Consider the following 26,041-nt stretch of genomic DNA (forward strand, 5'->3'; position numbering starts at 1 on the left):
TGCATTCTCTTTCACTTTTATTGAATGATACCAGAACAGCGTTGATCACATTCAATCACTTTCATTCTAACAGAAACAACACGTCAAAGCACCACCCATCCAAGGCTCAGCCCGATACAACACATCCAAGGCTCGGCCCGATACAACACATCCAAGGCTCGGCCCGATACAACACATCCAAGTTCAGTCTCTGTCAAGGAGTTAAGCACATAGTCACACGTATTGTATGTGTGGAGGCTAGAAGAAGTACAAGGTTGAGGGATGATATAAATATGATGTTTGCCCAACTTTGTCTTGCTGGCCAGGAATGGGAACACCCACCTCAAGTGAAAATAAATATATATATAAAATATAAAGGAACAATTAAGAGGAGGAGACTGAGGGACGATCTGTGATGTTGACAGATATCCCCATGAACAATCCTGACTTTAAATAAAAATATGCCTCCCTCAGAATCAAGACAAAAACATATTTTTTAACATTCTGAATATGGAACAGAGCAAGATGTCCTCCTTACTTGGATGAGTGTCAATATGCTCTAGGAAATTGCAATCCTCTTCTTCACACAAAAGCAACACATTTTTTTATTGTGTCAGTTGAAAATAGGTTTTCAAACTAAAAAGTAGGTAACAGCTGATGTACGGTGCTAATTGTAGAACATATCGTTGTTGTTCAACTCTGTGGAAGGTTGAAGGTTTAACGTAGAGGTAAAGTCAGACTGGAACGTCTTCATTTCTTTCTGTTTCCTCCGCCAGACAGAATCATCACCATCCTCATGAAGATGTTCAGAGTGTCCATGTAGATTCCCATGCACCTACAAGACAGGATAACACCACAGAGCACCAACCGTCAGCTTCATATATCACTATACAAGACAGGATAATACCACAGAGCACCAACCGTCAGCTTCATATATCACTATGCAAGACAGGATAATACCACAGAGCACCAACCGTTAGCTTCATATATCACTATACAAGACAGGATAACACCACAGAGCACCAAACGTCAGCTTCCTATATCACTATACAAGACAGGATAACACCACAGAGCACCAACCGTCAGCTTCCTATATCACTATACAAGACAGGATAACACCACAGAGCACCAATCGTCAGCTTCATATATCACTATACAAGACAGGAAAACACCACAGAGCACCAACCGTCAGCTTCCTATATCACTATACAAGACAGGATAACACCACAGAGCACCAACCGTCAGCTTCCTATATCACTATACAAGACAGGATAACACCACAGAGCACCAACCGTCAGCTTCATATATCACTATACAAGACAGGATAACACCACAGAGCACCAACCGTCAGCTTCCTATATCACTATACAAGACAGGATAACACCACAGAGCACCAACCGTCAGCTTCCTATATCACTATACAAGACAGGATAACACCACAGAGCAACAACCGTCAGCTTCATATATCACTATACAAGACAGGATAACACCACAGAGCACCAACCGTCAGCTTCCTATATCACTATACAAGACAGGATAACACCACAGAGCACCAACCGTCAGCTTCCTATATCACTATACAAGACAGGATAACACCACAGAGCACCAACCGTCAGCTTCCTATATCACTATACAAGACAGGATAACACCACAGAGCACCAACCGTCAGCTTCATATATCACTATACAAGACAGGATAACACCACAGAGCACCAACCGTCAGCTTCCTATATCACTATACAAGACAGGATAATACCACAGAGCACCAACCGTCAGCTTCATATATCACTATACAAGACAGGATAATACCACAGAGCACCAACCGTTAGCTTCCTATATCACTATACAAGACAGGATAACACCACAGAGCACCAACCGTCAGCTTCCAAGATCACTATACAAGACAGGATAACACCACAGAGCACCAACCGTCAGCTTCCTATATCACTATACAAGACAGGATAACACCACAGAGCACCAACCGTCAGCTTCATATATCACTATACAAGACAGGATAACACCACAGAGCACCAACCGTCAGCTTCCTATATCACTATACAAGACAGGATAATACCACAGAGCACCAACCGTCAGCTTCATATATCACTATACAAGACAGGATAATACCACAGAGCACCAACCGTTAGCTTCCTATATCACTATACAAGACAGGATAACACCACAGAGCACCAACCGTCAGCTTCCAAGATCACTATACAAGACAGGATAACACCACAGAGCACCAACCGTCAGCTTCCTATATCACTATACAAGACAGGATAACACCACAGAGCACCAACCGTCAGCTTCATATATCACTATACAAGACAGGATAACACCACAGAGCACCAACCGTCAGCTTCCTATATCACTATACAAGACAGGATAATACCACAGAGCACCAACCGTCTGCTTCCTATATCACTATACAAGACAGGATAACACCACAGAGCACCAACCGTCAGCTTCCAAGATCACTATACAAGACAGGATAACACCACAGAGCACCAACCGTCAGCTTCCAAGATCACTATACAAGACAGGATAACACCACAGAGCACCAACCGTCAGCTTCCTATATCACTATACAAGACAGGATAACACCACAGAGCACCAACCGTCTGCTTCCTATATCACTATACAAGACAGGATAACACCACAGAGCACCAACCGTCTGCTTCCTATATCACTATACAAGACAGGATAACACCACAGAGCACCAACCGTCAGCTTCCAAGATCACTATACAAGACAGGATAACACCACAGAGCACCAACCGTCAGCTTCCAAGATCACTATACAAGACAGGATAACACCACAGAGCACCAACCGTCAGCTTCCTATATCACTATACAAGACAGGAGAACACCACAGAGCACCAACCGTCTGCTTCATATCACTATAGAAGACAGGATAACACCACAGAGCACCAACCGTCAGCTTCCTATATCACTATACAAGACAGGATAACACCACAGAGCACCAATCGTCAGCTTCATATATCACTATACAAGACAGGAGAACACCACAGAGCACCAACCGTCAGCTTCCTATATCACTATACAAGACAGGATAACACCACAGAGCACCAACCGTCAGCTTCCTATATCACTATACAAGACAGGATAACACCACAGAGCACCAACCGTCAGCTTCCTATATCACTATACAAGACAGGATAACACCACAGAGCACCAACCGTCAGCTTCATATATCACTATACAAGACAGGATAACACCACAGAGCACCAACCGTCAGCTTCCTATATCACTATACAAGACAGGACAACACCACAGAACAACCAACCGTTAGCTTCCTATATCACTATACAAGACAGGATAAACACCACTAGGCCAGTATTCTACTGTATAGTAGGCCATAATTATACTGTATCAATGGTATTTAGTATAATATACTGTATCATAATGTCTTTAGTATATTAGGACAGTATTATACTGCATCATAGTGGTACTGACAGTATTATACTGCATCACAGTGGTACTGACAGTATTATACTGCATCATAGTGGTACTGACAGTATTATACTGCATCATAGTGGTACTGACAGTATTATACTGCATCACAGTGGTACTGACAGTATTATACTGCATCACAGTGGTACTGACAGTATTATACTGCATCACAGTGGTACTGACAGTATTATACTGCATCACAGTGGTACTGACAGTATTATACTGCATCATAGTGGTACTGACAGTATTATACTGCATCATAGTGGTAATGACAGTATTATACTGCATCATAGTGGTACTGACAGTATTATACTGCATCAGTGGTACTGACAGTATTATACTGCATCATAGTGGTACTGACAGTATTATACTGCATCATAGTGGTACTGACAGTATTATACTGCATCATAGTGGTACTGACAGTATTATACTGCATCATAGTCGTAGTTTACTGTATTATACTGCATCACAGTGGTACTGACAGTATTATACTGCATCATAGTGGTACTGACAGTATTATACTGCATCATAGTGGTACTGACAGTATTATACTGCATCATAGTCGTAGTTTACTGTATTATACTGCATCACAGTGGTACTGACAGTATTATACTGCATCACAGTGGTACTGACAGTATTATACTGCATCACAGTGGTACTGACCGTATTATACTGCATCATAGTGGTACTGACAGTATTATACTGCATCACAGTGGTACTGACAGTATTATACTACATCACAGTGGTACTGACAGTATTATACTACATCACAGTGGTAGTTGACTGTCTGTTTAAACAGTAAGGAACAGAACTGGACTAGTTGACTATCTGTTTAAACAGTAAGGAACAGAACTGGACTAGTTGACTGTCTGTTTAAACAGTAAGGAACAGAACTGGACTAGTTGACTGTCTGTTTAAACAGTAAGGAACAGAACTGGACTAGTTGACTGTCTGTTTAAACAGTAAGGAACAGAACTGGACTAGTTGACTATCTGTTTAAACAGTAAGGAACAGAACTGGACTAGTTGACTATCTGTTTAAACAGTAAGGAACAGAACTGGACTAGTTGACTGTCTGTTTAAACAGTAAGGAACAGAACTGGACTAGTTGACTGTCTGTTTAAACAGTAAGGAACAGAACTGGACTAGTTGACTGTCTGTTTAAACAGTAAGGAACAGAACTGGACTAGTTGACTATCTGTTTAAACAGTAAGGAACAGAACTGGACTAGTTGACTATCTGTTTAAACAGTAAGGAACAGAACTGGACTAGTTGACTATCTGTTTAAACAGTAAGGAATAGAACTGGACTAGTTGACTGTCTGTTTAAACAGTAAGGAACAGAACTGGACTAGTTGACTATCTGTTTAAACAGTAAGGGACAGAACTGGACTAGTTGACTATCTGTTTAAACAGTAAGGAACAGAACTGGACTAGTTGACTATCTGTTTAAACAGTAAGGAACAGAACTGGACTAGTTGACTATCTGTTTAAACAGTAAGGAACAGAACTGGACTAGTTGACTATCTGTTTAAACAGTAAGGAACAGAACTGGACTAGTTGACTATCTGTTTAAACAGTAAGGGACAGAACTGGACTAGTTCTCTTCATATCTGTTTAAACAGTAAGGTACAGAACTGGACTAGTTGACTATCTGTTTAAACAGTAAGGGACAGAACTGGACTAGTTGACTATCTGTTTAAACAGTAAGGGACAGAACTGGACTAGTTGACTATCTGTTTAAACAGTAAGGAACAGAACTGGACTAGTTGACTATCTGTTTAAACAGTAAGGAATAGAACTGGACTAGTTGACTGTCTGTTTAAACAGTAAGGAACAGAACTGGACTAGTTGACTATCTGTTTAAACAGTAAGGAACAGAACTGGACTAGTTGACTATCTGTTTAAACAGTAAGGAACAGAACTGGACTAGTTGACTATCTGTTTAAACAGTAAGGAACAGAACTGGACTAGTTGACTATCTGTTTAAACAGTAAGGAACAGAACTGGACTAGTTGACTATCTGTTTAAACAGTAAGGAATAGAACTGGACTAGTTGACTGTCTGTTTAAACAGTAAGGAACAGAACTGGACTAGTTGACTATCTGTTTAAACAGTAAGGGACAGAACTGGACTAGTTGACTATCTGTTTAAACAGTAAGGAACAGAACTGGACTAGTTGACTATCTGTTTAAACAGTAAGGAACAGAACTGGACTAGTTGACTATCTGTTTAAACAGTAAGGAACAGAACTGGACTAGTTGACTATCTGTTTAAACAGTAAGGAACAGAACTGGACTAGTTGACTATCTGTTTAAACAGTAAGGGACAGAACTGGACTAGTTCTCTTCATATCTGTTTAAACAGTAAGGTACAGAACTGGACTAGTTGACTATCTGTTTAAACAGTAAGGGACAGAACTGGACTAGTTGACTATCTGTTTAAACAGTAAGGGACAGAACTGGACTAGTTGACTATCTGTTTAAACAGTAAGGAACAGAACTGGACTAGTTGACTATCTGTTTAAACAGTAAGGAATAGAACTGGACTAGTTGACTGTCTGTTTAAACAGTAAGGAACAGAACTGGACTAGTTGACTATCTGTTTAAACAGTAAGGAACAGAACTGGACTAGTTGACTATCTGTTTAAACAGTAAGGGACAGAACTGGACTAGTTGACTATCTGTTTAAACAGTAAGGTACAGAACTGGACTAGTTGACTATCTGTTTAAACAGTAAGGTACAGAACTGGACTAGTTCTCTTCATATCTGTTTAAACAGTAAGGAACAGAACTGGACTAGTTGACTAAATGTTTAAACAGTAAGGAACAGAAATCAGACAGCAGGACAGATTACTCTGCAGACGTCACTTACGAGTTGATGGGGTCGTATTTCTGCATCCCGTACATGGGGTACGTCTCCGCCCTCTTGATGACCTTCTGGGTGTCGTAGAGCAGGAACATGCTGAAGAGGACCAGACCTCCGTAGATAGCGATGGAGTAGAGGCCTGCTCCCATCGCTGAGGTAGGGGGCAGGAACATTGAGCCTGGGGACAGAGAGAGTGGAGAGGACATTATATTAACACCATGTCCTCAAGCTCAATTAATAACTGAGGGGAAATTATGTGTCAAGGGTGTTAGTCACCAGAGAGCCAGATCCTAAATAATGCTGTTTGACAGAAGAAGAAACTCCAGCACACTGGTATCTTGAATAATCCACTAACAATTTACTGGGTTTGATGAAACAAAAGGCTACGGTTCAACGGACTTCAATGATGTCTGTCTACCATGTTGTTTTCCATTGATGTCTGTCTACCATGTTGTTTTCATTGATGTCTGTCTACCATGTTATTGATCTAAAGATACTAACCGATGAGATGGTGGAGACCATTGAAACCCACAGCCAGGGTTATTGATCTAAAGATACTAACCGATGGAGGTGGAGACCACTAAAACCCACAGCCAGGGTTATTGATCTAAAGATACTAACCGTTAGAGACCACTGAAACCCACAGCCAGGGTCATTGATCTAAAGATACTAACCGATAGAGACCACTGAAACCCACAGCCAGGGTTATTGATCTAAAGATACTAACCGATAGAGACCACTGAAACCCACAGCCAGGGTCATTGATCTAAAGATACTAACCGATAGAGACCACTGAAACCCACAGCCAGGGTTATTGATCTAAAGATACTAACCGATAGAGGTGGAGACCACTGAAACCTTTGTGAGGTCTTTGTGGGCTATACTCAGCCTTGTCTCAGGATGGTAAGTTGGTGGTTGAAGATATCCCTCTAGTGGTGTGGGGGCTGTGCTTTGGCAAAGTGGGTGGGGTTATATCCTTCCTGTTTGGCCCTGTCCGGGGGTGTCCTCAGATGGGGCCACAGTGTCTCCTGACCCCTCCTGTCTCAGCCTCCAGTATTTATGCTGCAGTAGTTTATGTGTCAAGGGGCTAGGGTCAGTTTGTTATATCTGGAGTACTTCTCCTGTCCTATTCGGTGTCCTGTGTGAATCTAAGTGTGCGTTCTCTAATTCTCTCCTTCTCTCTTTCTCTCTCTCGGAGGACCTGAGCCCTAGGACCATGCCCCAGGACTACCTGACATGATGACTCCTTGCTGTCCCCAGTCCACCTGGCCGTGCTGCTGCTCCAGTTTCAACTGTTCTGCCTTATTATTATTCGACCATGCTGGTCATTTATGAACATTTGAACATCTTGGCCATGTTCTGTTATAATCTCCACCCGGCACAGCCAGAAGAGGACTGGCCATCCCACATATGCTCTCTCTAATTCTCTCTTTCTTTCTCTCTCTCGGAGGACCTGAGCCCTAGGACCATGCCCCAGGAATACCTGACATGATGACTCCTTGCTGTCCCCAGTCCACCTGACTGTGCTGCTGCTCCAGTTTCAACTGTTCTGCCTTATTATTATTCGACCATGCTGGTCATTTATGAACATCTGAACATCTTGGCCATGTTCTGTTATAATCTCCACCCCGCACAGCCAGAAGAGGACTGGCCACCCCACATAGCCTGGTTCCTCTAGGTTTATTCCTAGGTTTTGGCCTTTCTAGGGAGTTTTTCCTAGCCACCGTGCTTCTACACCTGCATTGCTTGCTGTTTGGGGTTTTAGGCTGGGTTTCTGTACAGCACTTTGAGATATCAGCTGATGTACGAAGGGCTATATAAATACATTTGATTTGATTTGATTTGAAACCCACAGCCAGGGTTATTGATCTAAAGATACTAACCGATAGAGACCACTGAAACCCACTGCCAGGGTTATTGATCTAAAAGGTACTAACCGATGGAAGAGGCAAAGACGACTCCAAAGCCCACCGCCAGGGGTCCTCCCATATTGAGGAACTTCTCACTGGGGGCACACATGGCCACGGTGGACAGACCCCCCACTATGCCCGCTGTGTACCAGGCTGCCCTCATCATCAGGGGCCCACCTAGCAGAGTCATGGGGGCTATGACCGCTCCCATCACACCTGGAAACACAGGGACAAATGGATGGATTTATTTATTAGGTTAGTTTTTTTTTTTAAAGGGACCATGTACGTACATCAAACATGAAAAAGCACCAGATTTTAGCTACACAGCTATTTATCATCTGAGGTCCAAATAAAGAGGTTTTATATATATAACAAGATGTTCTACTTAAAGAAAACAGATCTGGTATTTAACAGTCTTCTCAGAATATTCTCACAGGCACAGCACCGGTGTCAGTAAGTACGAGAAAACCCTGTTCCATTCAAGTCGACTGCTGCTGCATAGCGAGGGTATTCTGAACCTTTATAGTACTGCCCTCTAGTGGCAGAAAACAAGCAAGTGGGACGTTTCAATTGACAAATGCTTGGTAAAGTGAGAAGGTGAAGCAGTCCAACACCTGCATGTAGCATCCAGGCTAGATGTTTGGCTCCTGGGCTCTGGTCATAAGAGATAGATCTGACCAGCATGCCTGCTCCAATCATGGCTGCAAAGGTAGCTCCAATAGCCTGGTGGAGAAAAAAAAAAGACAAATGTCTGTATTATTTGAACAACAAAAAAATACCCACAGTGGCTATTGAAAAGCGTCTCGAAATCATTCACAATGGTTTGAAAATGAGCACCAGACGTATCAACACAACACGATGAGGTTAGGTGGGCCCTCAAACCACTACATTCCTTTCTAAGGGTTAATAACATTCAGTGGATGCAGATATACTTTTAGTCATTAGTCACTGGCCCAGTGGTAATAGTCGTGGTAAAAACTAATATTTCCTTGAAGGAAGACTCAGCGATATATGACGTAGATGCAGAAAGTAAACAGCACAGCGGGTCAATTCCCACAACAACTAAAAGCGCTGAAGCGTGAGGCTCAACTTCTCCACTGTCTGGGTCCCGTGGCTACCCTGCTGTCTTGGTCCCGTGGCTACCCTGCTGTCTTGGTCCCGTGGCTACCCTGCTGTCTTGGTCCCGTGGCTACCCTGCTGTCTTGGTCACGTGGCTACCCTGCTGTTTTGGTCACGTGGCTACCCTGCTGTCTTGGTCACGTGGCTACCCTGCTGTCTTGGTCACGTGGCTACCCTGCTGTAACGGCTGCCCTGCTGTCTTGGTCCCGGGGCTACCCTGCTGTCTGGGTCCCGGGGCTACCCTGCTGTCTGGGTCCCGGGGCTACCCTGCTGTCTTGGTCCCGTGGCTACCCTGCTGTCTTGGTCCCGTGGCTACCCTGCTGTCTTGGTCCCGTGGCTACCCTGCTGTCTTGGTCCCGTGGCTACCCTGCTGTCTTGGTCCCGTGGCTACCCTGCTGTCTTGGTCCCGTGGCTACCCTGCTGTCTTGGTCCCGTGGCTACCCTGCTGTCTTGGTCCCGTGGCTACCCTGCTGTCTTGGTCCCGTGGCTACCCTGCTGTCTTGGTCCCGTGGCTACTCTGCTGTCTTGGTCCCGTGGCTACCCTGCTGTCTTGGTCCCGTGGCTACCCTGCTGTCTTGGTCCCGTGGCTACCCTGCTGTCTTGGTCCCGTGGCTACCCTGCTGTCTTGGTCCCGTGGCTACCCTGCTGTCTTGGTCCCGTGGCTACCCTGCTGTCTTGGTCCCGTGGCTACCCTGCTGTCTTGGTCCCGTGGCTACCCTGCTGTCTTGGTCCCGTGGCTACCCTGCTGTCTTGGTCCCGTGGCTACCCTGCTGTCTTGGTCCCGTGGCTACCCTGCTGTCTTGGTCCCGTGGCTACCCTGCTGTCTTGGTCCCGTGGCTACCCTGCTGTCTTGGTCCCGTGGCTACCCTGCTGTCTTGGTCCCGTGGCTACCCTGCTGTCTTGGTCCCGTGGCTACCCTGCTGTCTTGGTCCCGTGGCTACCCTGCTGTCTTGGTCCCGTGGCTACCCTGCTGTCTTGGTCCCGTGGCTACCCTGCTGTAACAGCTTCTCAGCTGTCTTGGTCCCATGGCTACCCTGCTGTCTTGGTCCCTTGGCTACCCTGCTGTCTTGGTCCCTTGGCTACCCTGCTATAACAGCTACCCTGCTGTAACAGCTTCTCTGCTGTTTTGGTCCCGTGGCTACCCTGCTGTTTTGGTCCCTTAGCTACCCTGCTGTTTTGGTCCCGTGGCTACCCTGCTTTCTTGGTCCCGTGGCTACCCTGCTTTCTTGGTCCCTTGGCTACCCTGCTATAACAGCTACCCTGCTGTTTTGGTCCCGTGGCTAACCTGCTGTTTTGGTCCCGTGGCTAACCTGCTGTTTTGGTCCCTGGCTACCCTGCTGTTTTGGTCCCGTGGCTACCCTGCTGTTTTGGTCCCGCGGCTACCCTGCTGTTTTGGTCCCGTGGCTACCCTGCTGTTTTGGTCCCATGGCAACCCTGCTGTTTTGGTCCCTTGGCTACCCCGCTGAAACAGCTTCCCTGCTGTATTGGTTCCTTGACTACCCTGCTGTTTTGGTTCCTTGGCTACCCTGTTGTTTTGGTCCCGTGGCTACCCTGCTGTTTTGGTCCCGTGGCTACCCTCCTGTTTTGGTCCCGTGGCTACCCTGCTGTTTTGGTCCCGTGGCTACCCTGCTATAACAGCTACCCTGCTGTCTTGGTCCCGTGGCTACCCTGCTGTTTTGGTCCCTTGGCTACCCGGCTGTAACAGCTTCCCTGCTGTATTGGTTCCATGACTACCCTGCTGTTCTGGTCCCTTGGCTACCCGGCTGTAACAGCTTCCCTGCTGTATTGGTTCCTTGACTACCCTGCCGTTTTGGTCCCGTGGCTACCCTGCTGTTCTGGTCCCGTGGCACCCTGCTGTTCTGGTCCCGTGGCTACCCTGCTGTTCTGGTCCCTTGGCTACCCTGCCGTTTTGGTCCCGTGGCTACCCTGCTGTTCTGGTCCCGTGGCTACCCTGCTGTTCTGGTCCCTTGGCTACCCTGCTGTTCTGGTCCCTTGGCTACCCTGCTGTTCTGGTCCCTTGGCTACCCTGCTGTTCTGGTCCCTTGGCTACCCTGCTGTTCTGGTCCCTTGGCTACCCTGCTGTTCTGGTCCCTTGGCTACCCTGCTGTTCTGGTCCCTTGGCTACCCTGCTGTTTTGGTCCCTTGGCTACCCTGCTGTTTTGGTCCCGTGGCTACCCTGCTGTTTTGGTCCCGTGGCTACCCTGCTGTTCTGGTCCCGTGGCTACCCTGCTGTTTTGGTCCCTTGGCTACCCTGCTGTTTTGGTCCCTTGGCTACCCTGCTGTTTTGGTCCCTTGGCTACCCTGCTGTTTTGGTCCCTTGGCTACCCTGCTGTTCTGGTCCCTTGGTTACCCTGCTGTTTTGGTCCCTTGGCTACCCTGCTGTAACAGAGTAAAGCTAAATCTATGCAGATGGCAGATCTTTGTGTAACTGTGTGAGAGTGAAGTCTTGCATCTCGCTCATCTTAATATCTGTGGTGCTGCTCGTGACAAAGTCATTTAGCTGAATCTACCTTTTAAAAACAGGCTGTCTTTACTGGTTAAATCCTGGAGAAATAATAAAATGTGAATTACCAGCCAGGATCCTCTCATCATGACACCCATGAGGGCTGGGGTCCTGCTGACGGCCACAGCCGACAGAGCTGTCATCCCCACACTGCCTGCAAAGTACATGTAGGTCGAGTGGATCCTGTCCTTCACGTACTGGGGCCAGATACTGGGGCAGGAGACACAGGGAAAATAAACATTTACAGAGGACAGCACGTTGATATCAGAGGTCGACCGATTCATCCGAATGGCCGATAACTAGAAATCATCCCTAATTATTCATAACAATCGGTAATCTACATTTTTGGACGCCGATCATGGCCGATTACATTGCACTCCACGAGGAGACTGCATGGCAGGCTGACTACCTGTTATGCAATTGCAGCAAGGAGCCATGGTAAGGTACTAATTATGTTTAATGCTATCTTATAAAAAACAATCAATCTTAACATAATCACTAGTTAACTACACATGGTTGATGATATTACTAGGTTAACTAGCTTGTCCTGCGTTGCATCTAATCGATGCGGTGCCTGTTAATTTATCATTGAATCACAGGCTACTTCACCAAACGGGTGATTTAACAAGCGCATTCGTGAAAAAAAGCACTGTTGTTGCACCAATGTACCTAACCATAAACATCAACACCATTCTTAAAATCAATACACAACTATATATTTTAAACCTGCATGTGTAGTTAATATTGCCTGCTAACATGAATTTCTTTTAACTCGGGATATTGTGTCACTTCTCTTGCGTTCTGTGCAACAGAGTCAGGGTATATGCAGCAGTTTGGGCCGCCTGGCTCGTTGCAAACTGCGTGAAGACTATTTCGTCCTAACAAAGACGGCCAACTTCGCCAAAGGGGGGATGATTTAACAAAAGCGCATTTGCGAAAAAAAGCACAATCGTTGCACGAATGTACCTAAACCTAAACATCAATGCCTTTCTTAAAATCAAGACACAGAAGTATATATTTTTAAACCTGCATATTTAGCTAAAAGAAATTCAGGTTAGAAGGCAAAATTACAATAGGGAAATTGTGTCACTTCACTTGTGTTCATTGCACGCAGAGTCAGGGTATATGCAGTCGTTTGGGCCGCCTGGCTCGTTGCGAACTAATTTGCCAGAATTTGATGTAATTATGACATATCATTGAAGGTTGTGCAATGTAACAGGAATATTTAGACTTAGAGATGCCACCCGTTAGATAAAATACGGAACGGTTCCGTATTTCACTGAAAGAATAAACATTTTGTTTTCGAAATGATAGTTTCCGGATTCGACCATATTAATGACCTAAGGCTCGTATTTCTGTGTGTTATTTTTATTATAATTCAGTCTATGATTTGATAGAGCAGTCTGACTGAGCGGTGGTAGGCAGCAGCAGGCTCGTAAGCATTCACTCAAACAGCACTTTACTGCGTTTCCCAGCAGCTCTTCACAATGCTGCAAGCATTGCTCTGTTTATGACTTCAAGCCTATCAACTCCCGAGATTGAACTGGCAATACTAAAGTACCTACTAGAACATCCAATAGTAAAAGGTATATGAAATACAAATGTTATAGAGAGAAATAGTCCTATAATAACTACAACCTAAAACATCTTACCTGGGAATATTGAAGACTCATGTTAAAAGGAACCACCAGCTTTCATATGTTCTCATGTTCTGAGTAAGGAACTGAAACGTTAGCTTTTTACATGGCACATATTACTTTCTTCTCCCACACTTTGTTTTTACATTATTTAAACCAAATTGAACATGTTTCATTATCTATTTGAGACTAAATAGATTTCATTGATGTATTATATTAATACATCAAGTTATTAAGTTATATTAAGTTAAAATAAGTGTTCATTGTTCATTCAGTATTGTTGTAATTGTCATTATTACAAATACATATATAAAATAATAATAATAATAATAATTTAACAAATTAAATTTAAAAAATTAAAAATTAAATACTGGCGTTTTTTGGTCGTCCAATAATCGGAATCGTTGTTGAAAAATCATACTCGGTCGACCTCTAGTTGATAGACATGCACAATAGGCACCCTGTTCCTAACAGAGGGCACTATACTCAACCAGGAATCATTAGGGCTCTGAGTGCACTGTGTAGGGAATAGGGTGCCATTTGGGACACAGGTAAAGTAACACTTTCCTTTGAGTTGTGGTGAAACCTATGGAACTACACAGAAATAGCTGCAGTAATAACAATGACACAAGCACTTGATACCGGTTGAATTGTTAAACCACTGTACCTTCATGGGACAACACCAGTACAACACACTACCATGGGACAACACCAGTACAACACACACACTACCATGGGATAACACCAGCACAACACACACACTACCATGGGACAACACCAGCACAACACACTACCATGGGACAACACCAGTACAACACACACACACTACCATGGGACAACACCAGTACAACAACACACTACTAGTACAACACCACACACTACCATGGGATAACACCAGCACAACACACACACTACCATGGGATAACACCAGCACAACACACACACTACCATGGGATAACACCAGCACAACACACACACTACCATGGGATAACACCAGTACAACACACACACTACCATGGGATAACACCAGTACAACACACACTACCATGGGATAACACCAGTACAACACACACTACCATGGGATAACACCAGAACAACACACTACCATGGGACAACACCAGTACAACACACACTACCATGGGATAACACCAGTACAACACACACTACCATGGGATAACACCAGTACAACACACACTACCATGGGATAACACCAGAACAACACACTACCATGGGACAACACCAGCACAACACACACACTACCATGGGACAACACCAGCACAACACACACACTACCATGGGATAACACCAGCACAACACACTACCATGGGACAACACCAGCACAACACACTACCATGGGACAACACCAGCACAACACACACACTACCATGGGATAACACCAGAACAACACACTACCATGGGACAACACCAGAACAACACACTACCATGGGACAACACCAGTACAACACACACACTACCATGGGATAACACCAGCACAACACACTACCATGGGACAACACCAGAACAACACACTACCATGGGACAACACCAGTACAACACACACACTACCATGGGATAACACCAGTACAACACACACACTACTAGTACAACACCACACACTCCCATGGGATAACACCAGTACAACACACACACTACCATGGGATAACACCAGCACAACACACACACTACCATGGGACAACACCAGAACAACACACTACCATGGGACAACACCAGTACAACACACACACTACCATGGGATAACACCAGCACAACACACTACCATGGGACAACACCAGAACAACACACTACCATGGGACAACACCAGTACAACACACACACTACCATGGGATAACACCAGTACAACACACACACTACCATGGGATAACACCAGTACAACACACACACTACTAGTACAACACCACACACTCCCATGGGATAACACCAGTACAACACACACACTACCATGGGATAACACCAGCACAACACACACACTACCATGGGATAACACCAGCATAACACACACACTACCATGGGATAACACCAGTACAACACACACACTACCATGGGATAACACCAGCACAACACACACACTACCATGGGATAACACCAGTACAACACACACACTACCATGGGATAACACCAGTACAACACACACACTACCATGGGATAACACCAGTACAACAACACACACACTACCATGGGATAACACCAGCACAACACACACACTACCATGGGACAACACCAGTACAACACACACACTACCATGGGATAACACCAGTACAACACACACACTACCATGGGACAACACCAGTACAACACACACACTACCATGGGATAACACCAGTACAACACACACACACACTACCATGGGATAACACCAGTACAACACACACACACACTACCATGGGATAACACCAGTACAACACACACACACACTACCATGGGATAACACCAGTACAACACACACACACACTACCATGGGATAACACCAGTACAACACACACACTACCATGGGATAACACCAGTACAACACACACACTACCATGGGATAACACCAGTACAACACACACACTACCATGGGATAACACCAGTACAACACACACACTACCATGGGATAACACCAATACAACACACACTACCATGGGATAACACCAGTACAACACACACACACACACTACCATGGGATAACACCAGTACAACACACACTACCATGGGATAACACCAGTACAACACACACCCTATCAATGGGACACTACTAGTACAACACACACACTACCATGGGACAACACCAGTACAACACACACACTACCTTGGGACACTACTAGTACAACACACACACTACCATGGGACACTACTAGTACAACACACACTACCAATGGAAGCATTGGCACTTACACTGCCCTCTCGATGGCACCGATCTCATTGGACATGCCTAGTCCGTAGTAGCACAGAGCTCCCAGGCCTACAGCAGCCCCTCCAGCCAGGAACATCCTGCCCATGTTATCCACTGCAAGGGAATACAGAGCACATTTACACCAGTTAAGACCTGCTGCTGACCGGCACAAGGCACTGACTTCATGATGTAACTGTGAGGGGTGTGTGAGGGGTGTGAGACGGGCCTGTGTTTACATGACAGGTCCATCCTGCCCCCCCCCCTAGCAAGCCGACGTTTGTGTTGCGAGGTGCCATTCTTTAAAGATGGTTTAGTAAGTCAATATATTCACTTCTGATGGCCGTATCAGTTGCTGGTTCGAAAGCTGCCTGTTGGAGCTGGTCCTTGGCCGTTTTCCCACGACGGAAACCAAATCTGGATTTGGTGGAATAGCCCTGATGAAAGAGGAAAATAAAAGGTTAATATATTACACAGAATCAGTTAATATTACGGCATGTAGAAAATTAAAATGATTTATATATTTTTTTTAAATCGCCATAAAAATATGTGTCAGTTTAAGCTGGAGATGTACAGGCTCTCTGTTTATCCATGTATGAAGTTGTTATTCAATGTGTTTCTATGGGCTAATAGCAATAAGGCTCGATTCAATGTTTCATCTATATATATATAATTGTTTGATATCTTAAGGGTCCTAAAACTCAAGTAGCTAAATGATCCTTGGTATGACCATGTTAAAGCAACTCCATATGTTAGCTTAGTAGACCCCCCCCCCCCCCCCCCCCCTCTCCTAATGCATTCACTATTGTCTAAAACCGATCCATTGATCATCATCATCATCATCATCTGTACTGGCATGTCAAGCAAAGAGGCACTGAGTTTGAAGGCAGGCCTTGAAATACATCCACAGGTACACCTCCAATTGACGTCAATTAGCAGCTTCTAAAGCCATGTTTAAAGGCACAGTCAGCTTAGTGTATGTAAACTTCTGACCCACTGGAGTTGTGATACAGTGAATTAAGTGAAATAATCTGTCTGTAAACAATTGTTGGAAAAATGACTTGTGTCATGCACAAAGTAGATGTCCTAACCAACTTGCCAAAACTATAGTTTGTTAACAATACATTTGTGGAGTGGTTGACAAACGAGTTGTTTTGATGACTCCAACCTACAGTGGGGAGAATAATTATTTGATAGAGCTGTAATCCATTGCTGCTATCTAGGAGTGGGACACTAATCTAGGAGTGGGACACTAATCTAGGAGTGGGACACTAATCTAGGAGTGGGACACTAATCTAGGAGTGGGACACTAATCTAGGAGTGGGACACTAATCTAGGAGTGGGACACTAATCTAGGAGTGGGACACTAATCTAGGAGTGGGACACTAATCTAGGAGTGGGACACTAATCTAGGAGTGGGACACTAATGATTCTAAACAGTTTATACTCCCAAGCCATTAGACTGGTAAATAATTAACCAATAGCTACCAGGACTACCTGCATTGACCCTTTTTGCACAAACTACTTTGACTCATCACATTAGCTGATGGTACTGTTTATTATCTATCCTGTTGCCTAGTCACTTTATCCCTACTTATACATATCTACCTCGTAACCCTGCACATGGACTCGGTACTGGTATCACGTGTATATAGACAAGTTATCAATCCTAGTATTACTATTTTTATTTTCCTCTCTGCATTGTTGGGAAGGGCCCATAAGTAATTGGTAGTCTACACAAAGCATGTGACAAATTACATTTGATTTAAAGACCCTGAAACATGCCAGCTGAAAACATGACATGCTAAAGACCCTGAAACATGACATGCTAAAGACCCTGAGACATGACATGCTAAAGACCCTGAGACATGCCAGCTGAAACATGACATACTAAAGACCCTGAGAAATGCCAGCTGTAACATGATATACTAAAGACCCTGAGACATGACATGCTAAAGACCCTGAAACATGACATGCTAAAGACCCTGAGACATGCCAGCTGAGACATGACATGCTAAAGACCCTGAGACATGACATGCTAAAGACCCTGAGACATGCCAGCTGAGACATGACATGCTAAAGACCCTGAGACATGACATGCTAAAGACCCTGAGACATGACATGCTAAAGACCCTGAGACATGCCAGCTGAAACATGACATACTAAAGACCCTGAGACATGCCAGCTGAAACATGACATACTAAAGACCCTGAGACATGCCAGCTGCAACATGACATGCTAAAGACCCTGAGACATGACATACTAAAGACCCTGAGACATGCCAGCTGAAACATGACATGCTAAAGACCCTGAGGCAAAGAAGGGGGCATTGGAGGGTGCCAACACGTGACAATAACAGAGAAAATATGGAAGAAAAAAAAACACACCTCCAAAACAGGCTACACATTCCCAAATGTTTGCCGCCTTAGGCGACTTACATATCCAAATATTTGCCGCCTTAGGGGACTTACATATCCAAATGTTTGCCGCCTTAGGAGAGATTCAATCTCTCATTGAGCCTGTGCCAGCATTGTGACTGCATGGGAATGTATGTGAAGTAGCTATAGAAACCGTCACGCTTTGGGGCCAAAACATTTGGACTTGGAGAAGTCGGTAACCAAGGAGTAAATCAGCAGCAAACCAGGGCAGGGAGCCACCAGCTACAGAGAGACTGGTCTCTCTTTGGGGCCAAAACATTTGGACTTGGAGAAGTCGGTAACCAAGGAGTAAATCAGCAGCAGGGAGCCACCAGCTACAGAGAGACTGGTCTCTCTTCATCTCCCCCTCTCAGAGAAAACTCAACAAATATATAGCAACTACATACAGACAGAGGTGTTCTGTACGGCTCAATCAATTCCAACCATGTGTCTTCATGTAGTGTAATTAATTAATCTAGTGTTGATTATTAACTTTGTTATCTTATGACTTATTTCTCTATTTTATGTCTATCTGTACTACTGGTAAGGACAAAACAAAAAAAAGAAAACCAAGCCAAGCATCCCACAGTGATTCTCCCTAAATTCCCTTTCCCCTCGGTGTCTCACTCACTCAACTGTGTTTCCAACCACTCCCTGTAAACACGCGTGCATACACAAGCTCCCGTTAGACCTACCGAAATAAACGCCTATAAAAACTAGTCTAACTGATTCTACACCTGCATTGCTTGCTGTTTGGGGTTTTAGGCTGGGTTTCTGTACAGCACTTTGTGACATCTGCTGATGTAAAACATTTTAAAATGTTACATAGAATTTATCCTGTGAAACATGTTCTGGAAAGATTCAAGTTGACTATTAAAGTGATTTCTGTGGAATGGAGAAGGAGACCATTTTGCATTTGTTTTTTGCCTGTATTTATAGTAGAATGTTTTGGATTCACATATAGAATTTTGTTACCAAAAAAAATAGGACCGGTTGGTTGTCCTATATAATGGTTTTGATATGATGATTTATTTCAGAAATTCTGACATAGATAAAGATGTAGTATATTTAATTCAACTGCAAAATAATACTAGGTAAATTTCATATTCACAAATGCAAATGGTCTAATTCAAAACCTAACTTTTTTCACTTTATAAATGAATTTAAACAATATGGCACTACTTTACCTACAATGAATAACAAAAAGGCAATTCAAACTTGTTGTATTATTAATGAATATGATTTGTTTGTTTACGATTCCTGGCGATGTAAATAGTTTGTGTGTTGTATGCTTGTTTGCTTGTGACTATTCCTCTTTTGTTTGCTGATATGTTAATACAGTTTATTTAGATTTCAAATACATTTGATCGATACACAAGCTAAATACCTTGCCAAACGCCGACATCTTATTCACAAAACTCAAACTGGACTTGTTGACTGAAGTTGGGGAATATCTATTTCCAACAACGACCTGCAGGTTGGTAATGACTGCGTCCAGTCTATTTTCCTCATTAGGCTACTTTGTGGTTGTCACTAGTTACCACAGCCACAAAGTCAAAATTGGCTATATAGTAAAAATTCATTTTTTTTTTGTAAGTGCTTCAAGGTCTTCGTTAGGGTTAGACATAAGGTTAGCAGTGCGGTAAAGGTTATGGTCTAGGGTTAGGTTTAAAATCGGATTTTAAATCAGATCAATTTGTAGAAATAGGCAGGGTTTATGACTTTGTGGCTGTGGTAACTAGTGATGAACCTACTTCGTGAACTGTTAGTCCCCCCCCCCCCCCCCCCTGGCTTTACGTTTTGGATTTAACTGACCTGGAAGACCTTGTGTGTTTCATTTGGGGAATAACTGATACTGAACAATTGATTGGGAGTCCAATAGGGCGGCACACAATCGGCCCAGCGTTGTCCGGGTTTGGCCGTCATTGTAAATAAGAATTTGTTCTTAGCTGACTTTCCTAGTTAAATAAAGGTTAAATAAAATAAATAAAAAAGGTGTGGTGCCTAGTTGGAACCAAATCGCACAGTGCGTAGGTAACAGGATTAACAGGATTGATTAGCAGGCTTATAGCCTAGGCCAGTGGTAAACATAGACAGGTTTCACACTGAAAATATGCTAAAACATTACATTCATAAAAAGCCTATTTTAAATCAGAATCATTAAGCCTAGGACTACTCAAACAGATGTCGTAGCCGTAATTCATCCCCATGCAGCGCTCAATGTGGAATTGCTAATCCACTTAGAAAAGTTCCAAAGTGCAGGCGGAATAAACTACATTGAACAGCTGTATATTGAAAAGAACAATTGTGTTTTGTAACCCTGATTTTTTTAATTTTTTAATCTACTTACCAAATTGAGCCCCGTTTCAAATTCTCTTCTATTTTATTCTGTAATATTACAATGTTTGTTTTTTTTACAATAAAATAGGTGTCTTGACTGATAAGGCCTCGGGAAATAAGAACATACTGTCTGCTAAATTAACAAAACAAGGCTATTCCATTGCATAGGCTTCTACAAGCAAGCGCCACTTATGACATCACTGCCTTATTGAATATTGTGTTCCACAAATCAAATGTATTTGTCACATACACAGGGTTAGCAGATGTTAATGTGAGTGTAGCGAAATGCTTGTGCTTCTAGTTCCGACAATGTAGTAATAACCAACAAGTAATCTAACCTAACAATTCCAAAACTACTACCTTATACACACGTGTAAAGGGATAAAGAATATGTACATAAAGATATATGAATGAGTGATGGTACAGAACGGCATAGGCAAGATGCAGTAGATGGTATCGAGTACAGTATATACATATGAGATGAGTAATGTAGGGTATGTAAACAAAGTGGCATAGTTTAAAGTGGCTAGTGATACATGTATTACATAAAGATGCAGTAGATGATATAGAGTACAGTATATACGTATACATATGAGATGAATAATGTAGGGTATGTAAACAAAGTGGCATAGTTTAAAGTGGCTAGTGATACATGTATTACATAAAGATGCAGTAGATGATATAGAGTACAGTATATACGTATACATATGAGATGAATAATGTAGGGTATGTAAACAAAGTGGCATAGTTTAAAGTGGCTAGTGATACATGTATTACATAAAGATGCAGTAGATGATATAGAGTACAGTATATACGTATACATATGAGATGAATAATGTAGGGTATGTAAACAAAGTGGCATAGTTTAAAGTGGCTAGTGATACATGTATTACATAAAGATGCAGTAGATGATATAGAGTACAGTATATACGTATACATATGAGATGAATAATGTAGGGTATGTAAACAAAGTGGCATAGTTTAAAGTGGCTAGTGATACATGTATTACATAAAGATGCAGTAGATGATTTAGAGTACAGTATATACATATACGATGAATAACGTAGGGTATGTAAACATTATATTAAGTAGCATTGTTAAAAGTGGCTAGTGATATATTTTACATCAATTCCCATTATTAAAGTGGCTGGAGTTGAGTCAGTGTGTTGGCAACAGCCACTCAATGTTAGTGGTGGCTGTTTAACAGTCTGATGGCCTTGAGATAGAGACTGAAAAACAGCTTCTCGGTCCCTGCTTTGATGCACCTGAATGTCAACCAGTTGATATTACGGTTTCAATAAATTAAACAAATGGTACTTGTCTTTTATTGTTTAAGTATGAGGCAATTTAACAATTAGGATGTTATCTGTACTGGTTATGATCATTAAAAGGCATTTTTACAAACTGTTGGCATATAGATAAATGTGCACATATTTTTCCCCCAGTGCAGGCATTGTGTTCTATAAATGTCTTACTTTATTTTAGTAAAAATGTGAGTGTTGGAACAGTCCAACAATGTCAAAAGCCCATCCCTGATGTGTTACCTGGTGGCCCTTGAGGAGGGGCGGGCAGCTCTTCAGGGTGGAGCTCCTCAGGGCTGGAGAGCCCTGGGTGAACACAGGACGCAGCCCGGACACAGGGAGACTGCGCAGGCATGCTAGCCTCACCAACATGGTCATGATGAAGCTCTGGAATTACAAATCTGAAAACAGTCCCGATTTCTATCAACTGAAGTATGAGGTAAGCAGAGAGGAAACGGGTCTACAACAGATCCACGTTTTGAAACATTCCTTTAGATATGTCGTCTCAAATTCCACGTCATAATGACCAACTGTCCTGCCCACCGGCACAGTAAGTGGATTGAATTGTATTTAAGATTCTGGCTTCCCACTGACTGTTTTCATGCAACCCAATAGGGAGCAACACTTGTCTATGTAAATACAACCGTGTGGCTAAAATCAGCTTACTTTAGCTCACCAGACTGAAAACCAAATGTTGAATTGCATTGATTTCTACGTCGGGCATTAATGAGCGTTTGGATCAGGAAAGTTTCCTCTCACAACCTCAGCAAGCCAGAATGTCAAATACATCATATATTTTAACTTTCTTTCCTTTTTTATGAATGTGATACAATATCTCTACAGGAAAGTATAATTAAAGTCAACTTTTCAAAGCTCTGGTAGTGAGTTAACATTTCTATCATCTGAAGCATGAGCGCAAGATGAAAATACAGGCAGGAGAAGCATGGATACTTGAAAATACTGGCAGGAGAAGCATGGATACTTGTAAATAGAGGCAGGAGAAGCATGGATACTTGTAAATAGAGGCAGGAGAAGCATGGATACTTGTAAATTGAGGCAGGAGAAGCATGGATACTTGTAAATAGAGGCAGGAGAAGCATGGATACTTGTAAATAGGGGCAGGAGAAGCATGGATACTTGTAAATAGAGGCAGGAGAAGCATGGATACTTGTAAATAGAGGCAGGAGAAGCATGGATACTTGTAAATAGAGGCAGGAAAAGCATGGATACTTGTAAATAGAGGCAGGAGAAGCATGGATACTTGTAAATAGAGGCAGGAGAAGCATGGATACTTGTAAATTGAGGCAGGAGAAGCATGGATACTTGTAAATTGAGGCAGGAGAAGCATGGATACTTGTAAATAGAGGCAGGAGAAGCATGGATACTTGTAAATAGAGGCAGGAGAAGCATGGATACTTGTAGCAACGTCGCAAGACTTCCGGGAACACTTGCGAAACAAACCAAGCAGACCAGGTTGGGGTTTGAGAAGTCAACGAGAGAAGTGAACAGATCTTCCTTAGTTGTTAACTTTCTCAATCTAAAAAAGGCACAATGTCTTCAGTATTTGAACATGTCATTACTTTCAACCTCGTGAAAGTGACAAACTGACACGTTTTCATTTTCTTCTAAATCAACTTTAAATCGAAGGAGTGCCTTTGATTTGACGGCCTACACATCCTCGGTTTGACGCGAGCCGATGACGTTTCTGTGTATGAGCTAATCAACGTCGCCACGATCTGGGATTTCTACTGGAGAAGCAGTCTCTGCCTGTCTCTATACTGTAGGTCTTTGCTTGCAGAGTTTGTCCACGTGAATACATGTTTCTGCCCATGCTTCAGGTGATAGAAATATTAACTCCATACCAGCGCTCTGAAAAGTGTGTAATTAAATATATTGTCTCACATCCCAACCTGCAAAAGGAGAAACCGAACAGGTAAAGTAAGTTAAAATATAATTGTATTCAACATTCTGGCTTGTAGTAGAGCTTGTGAGAAGAAATTTTACAGACACATATATGCCAATAATCTTAGACTGTGAATCAGAGGTATCACCACAGATATAACAATGAGCCAGATATTTTAAAGGATGTATAAATATGAAGCATCCGGTTGGCATTTCCACTCACTACCAAATATGGTGATGAGAGGATGGCCAGCATCCAGTTGGCGTTTCCACTCACTACCAAATATGGTGATGAGAGGATGGCCAGCATCCAGTTGGCGTTTCCACTCACTACCAAATATGGTGATGAGAGGATGCCCAGTGGCCGGAATTTTCTCATCTCCATACAGTTCATTTCCAAAACTATGATTCAGTTGCTCCCATTGGAAACGACATTTTCTGGTCTCTCTTGGGTTAGTTATAAAAAATATATATTTGCTATCACAGTCATTGTCAGGCAACAAGCTCGTTTTCTATAATGAACAAAATATAATCAACATGTAGTGTGACTCCCATGTTTCATGAGCGGAAATGTTGATTAAACAGCATAATCATTACACAGGCTCACCTTGTGCTGGGGACAAAAGGCCTCTCTAAAAGGTGCGGTTTTGTCACACAACACAATGCCACAGATGTCTCAAGTTGAGGGAGCGCGCAATTGGCATGCTGACTGCGGGAATGTCCACAAGATCTGTTGCCAGAGAATGTAATGTTAATTTCTCTACCATAAGCCGCATCCAAAATCGTTTTACAGAATTTGGCAGTAGTCCAACCGGCCTCAAAATGACTACATGTAACCACGCCAGCCCAGGACCTCCACATCCGGCTTCTTCACCTGCATGGATCATCTGAGACCAGCCACCCAAACAGCTGAAGAAACTGAGGAGTATGTCTGTCTGTAATAATGCCCTTTTTTGTGGAAAAACTCGTTCTGATTGGCTGGGCCTGGCATGTCCACTAATGGCTGTGCCCCTGCCCAGAAACTTGAACTCATTAGATTAGGGCATAATGAATTTATTTCAATTGACTGATTTCCTTATAAGAACTGTAACTCCGTAAAATCTTTTCATTGTTGCTTTTATATTTTTGTTCAGTATACAAAGGCGAGTGATAAACATAGCTAGCTTACAAGCTGATCATTCTGGTTTTCATAACACAGTATGTTAGCTAACATTAGCTAATTACAGAATCGCAAAGCTTGGAAAAGCTTAATTAAATAACGAGGATCATGAACACAAAAGTACCATAACTATCTTTCATAGTCATAAAAAATATATATTTAATTGAATTTGGCAGAGAATGTTTCTTGCTTTGTAACCATTGCGTAAGTGATTTAACTTAGCAGCTTGCTCGCTATAGTAAGTAGCTAGTCGCTGTTGTGAATCCTATCGAGTTGACAAGTTAGTAACGCATTCAAGGAGGAAACGAGGTTACAAATATATACATTGATAGAGCATGTCAACAATAAAACACAGTAATCCTACTTACAATGTTTAAAAGACAAGTCAAATCGCAATATATTACATACCAAGCGTGTATCTAGAGTTCTGTTCACCTTCCTTGAGATAAGTGCGCACTTCACCGACGTAATATGACGCAATTTCGTGAACGTTCTGACAGATGTCGTCATAATCAAGGGACGAATTTCAGTGAAATTATGTGACTTGTA

At 43.0% G+C, this 26,041-nt stretch overlaps 1 protein-coding gene across 3 annotated transcripts; it reads right to left on the reverse strand.

Annotated features, from left to right (window-relative positions):
- LOC118936251 (growth hormone-inducible transmembrane protein) lies at positions 1–26,017 on the reverse strand. Of its 3 annotated transcripts, none has more exons than XM_090217717.1 (9): positions 25,901–26,017; positions 22,675–22,818; positions 16,708–16,810; positions 16,379–16,490; positions 11,918–12,059; positions 8,842–8,950; positions 8,255–8,443; positions 6,324–6,495; positions 1–814 (listed from the first exon to the last, which is right to left on the reverse strand). In XM_090217717.1, exons 1-9 carry the CDS (start codon positions 26,000–26,002, stop codon positions 730–732), a joined length of 1,158 nt encoding a protein of 385 aa, XP_090073843.1. In that variant the 5' UTR covers positions 26,003–26,017; the 3' UTR covers positions 1–729. The 3 variants fall into 3 exon arrangements, with proteins under 3 accessions (XP_090073843.1, XP_090073845.1, XP_090073844.1); XM_090217719.1 differs by having other exon boundaries at positions 22,675–22,858; positions 25,901–26,011; XM_090217718.1 differs by having other exon boundaries at positions 22,675–22,832; positions 25,901–25,997.
- Positions 26,018–26,041: the final 24 nt, after the last annotated feature.

This window comes from Oncorhynchus mykiss, chromosome 23 (genome assembly GCF_057628025.1).
Source record: "Oncorhynchus mykiss isolate SJ-2025 chromosome 23, ASM5762802v1, whole genome shotgun sequence".
NCBI classification, from domain to species: domain Eukaryota; kingdom Metazoa; phylum Chordata; class Actinopteri; order Salmoniformes; family Salmonidae; genus Oncorhynchus; species Oncorhynchus mykiss.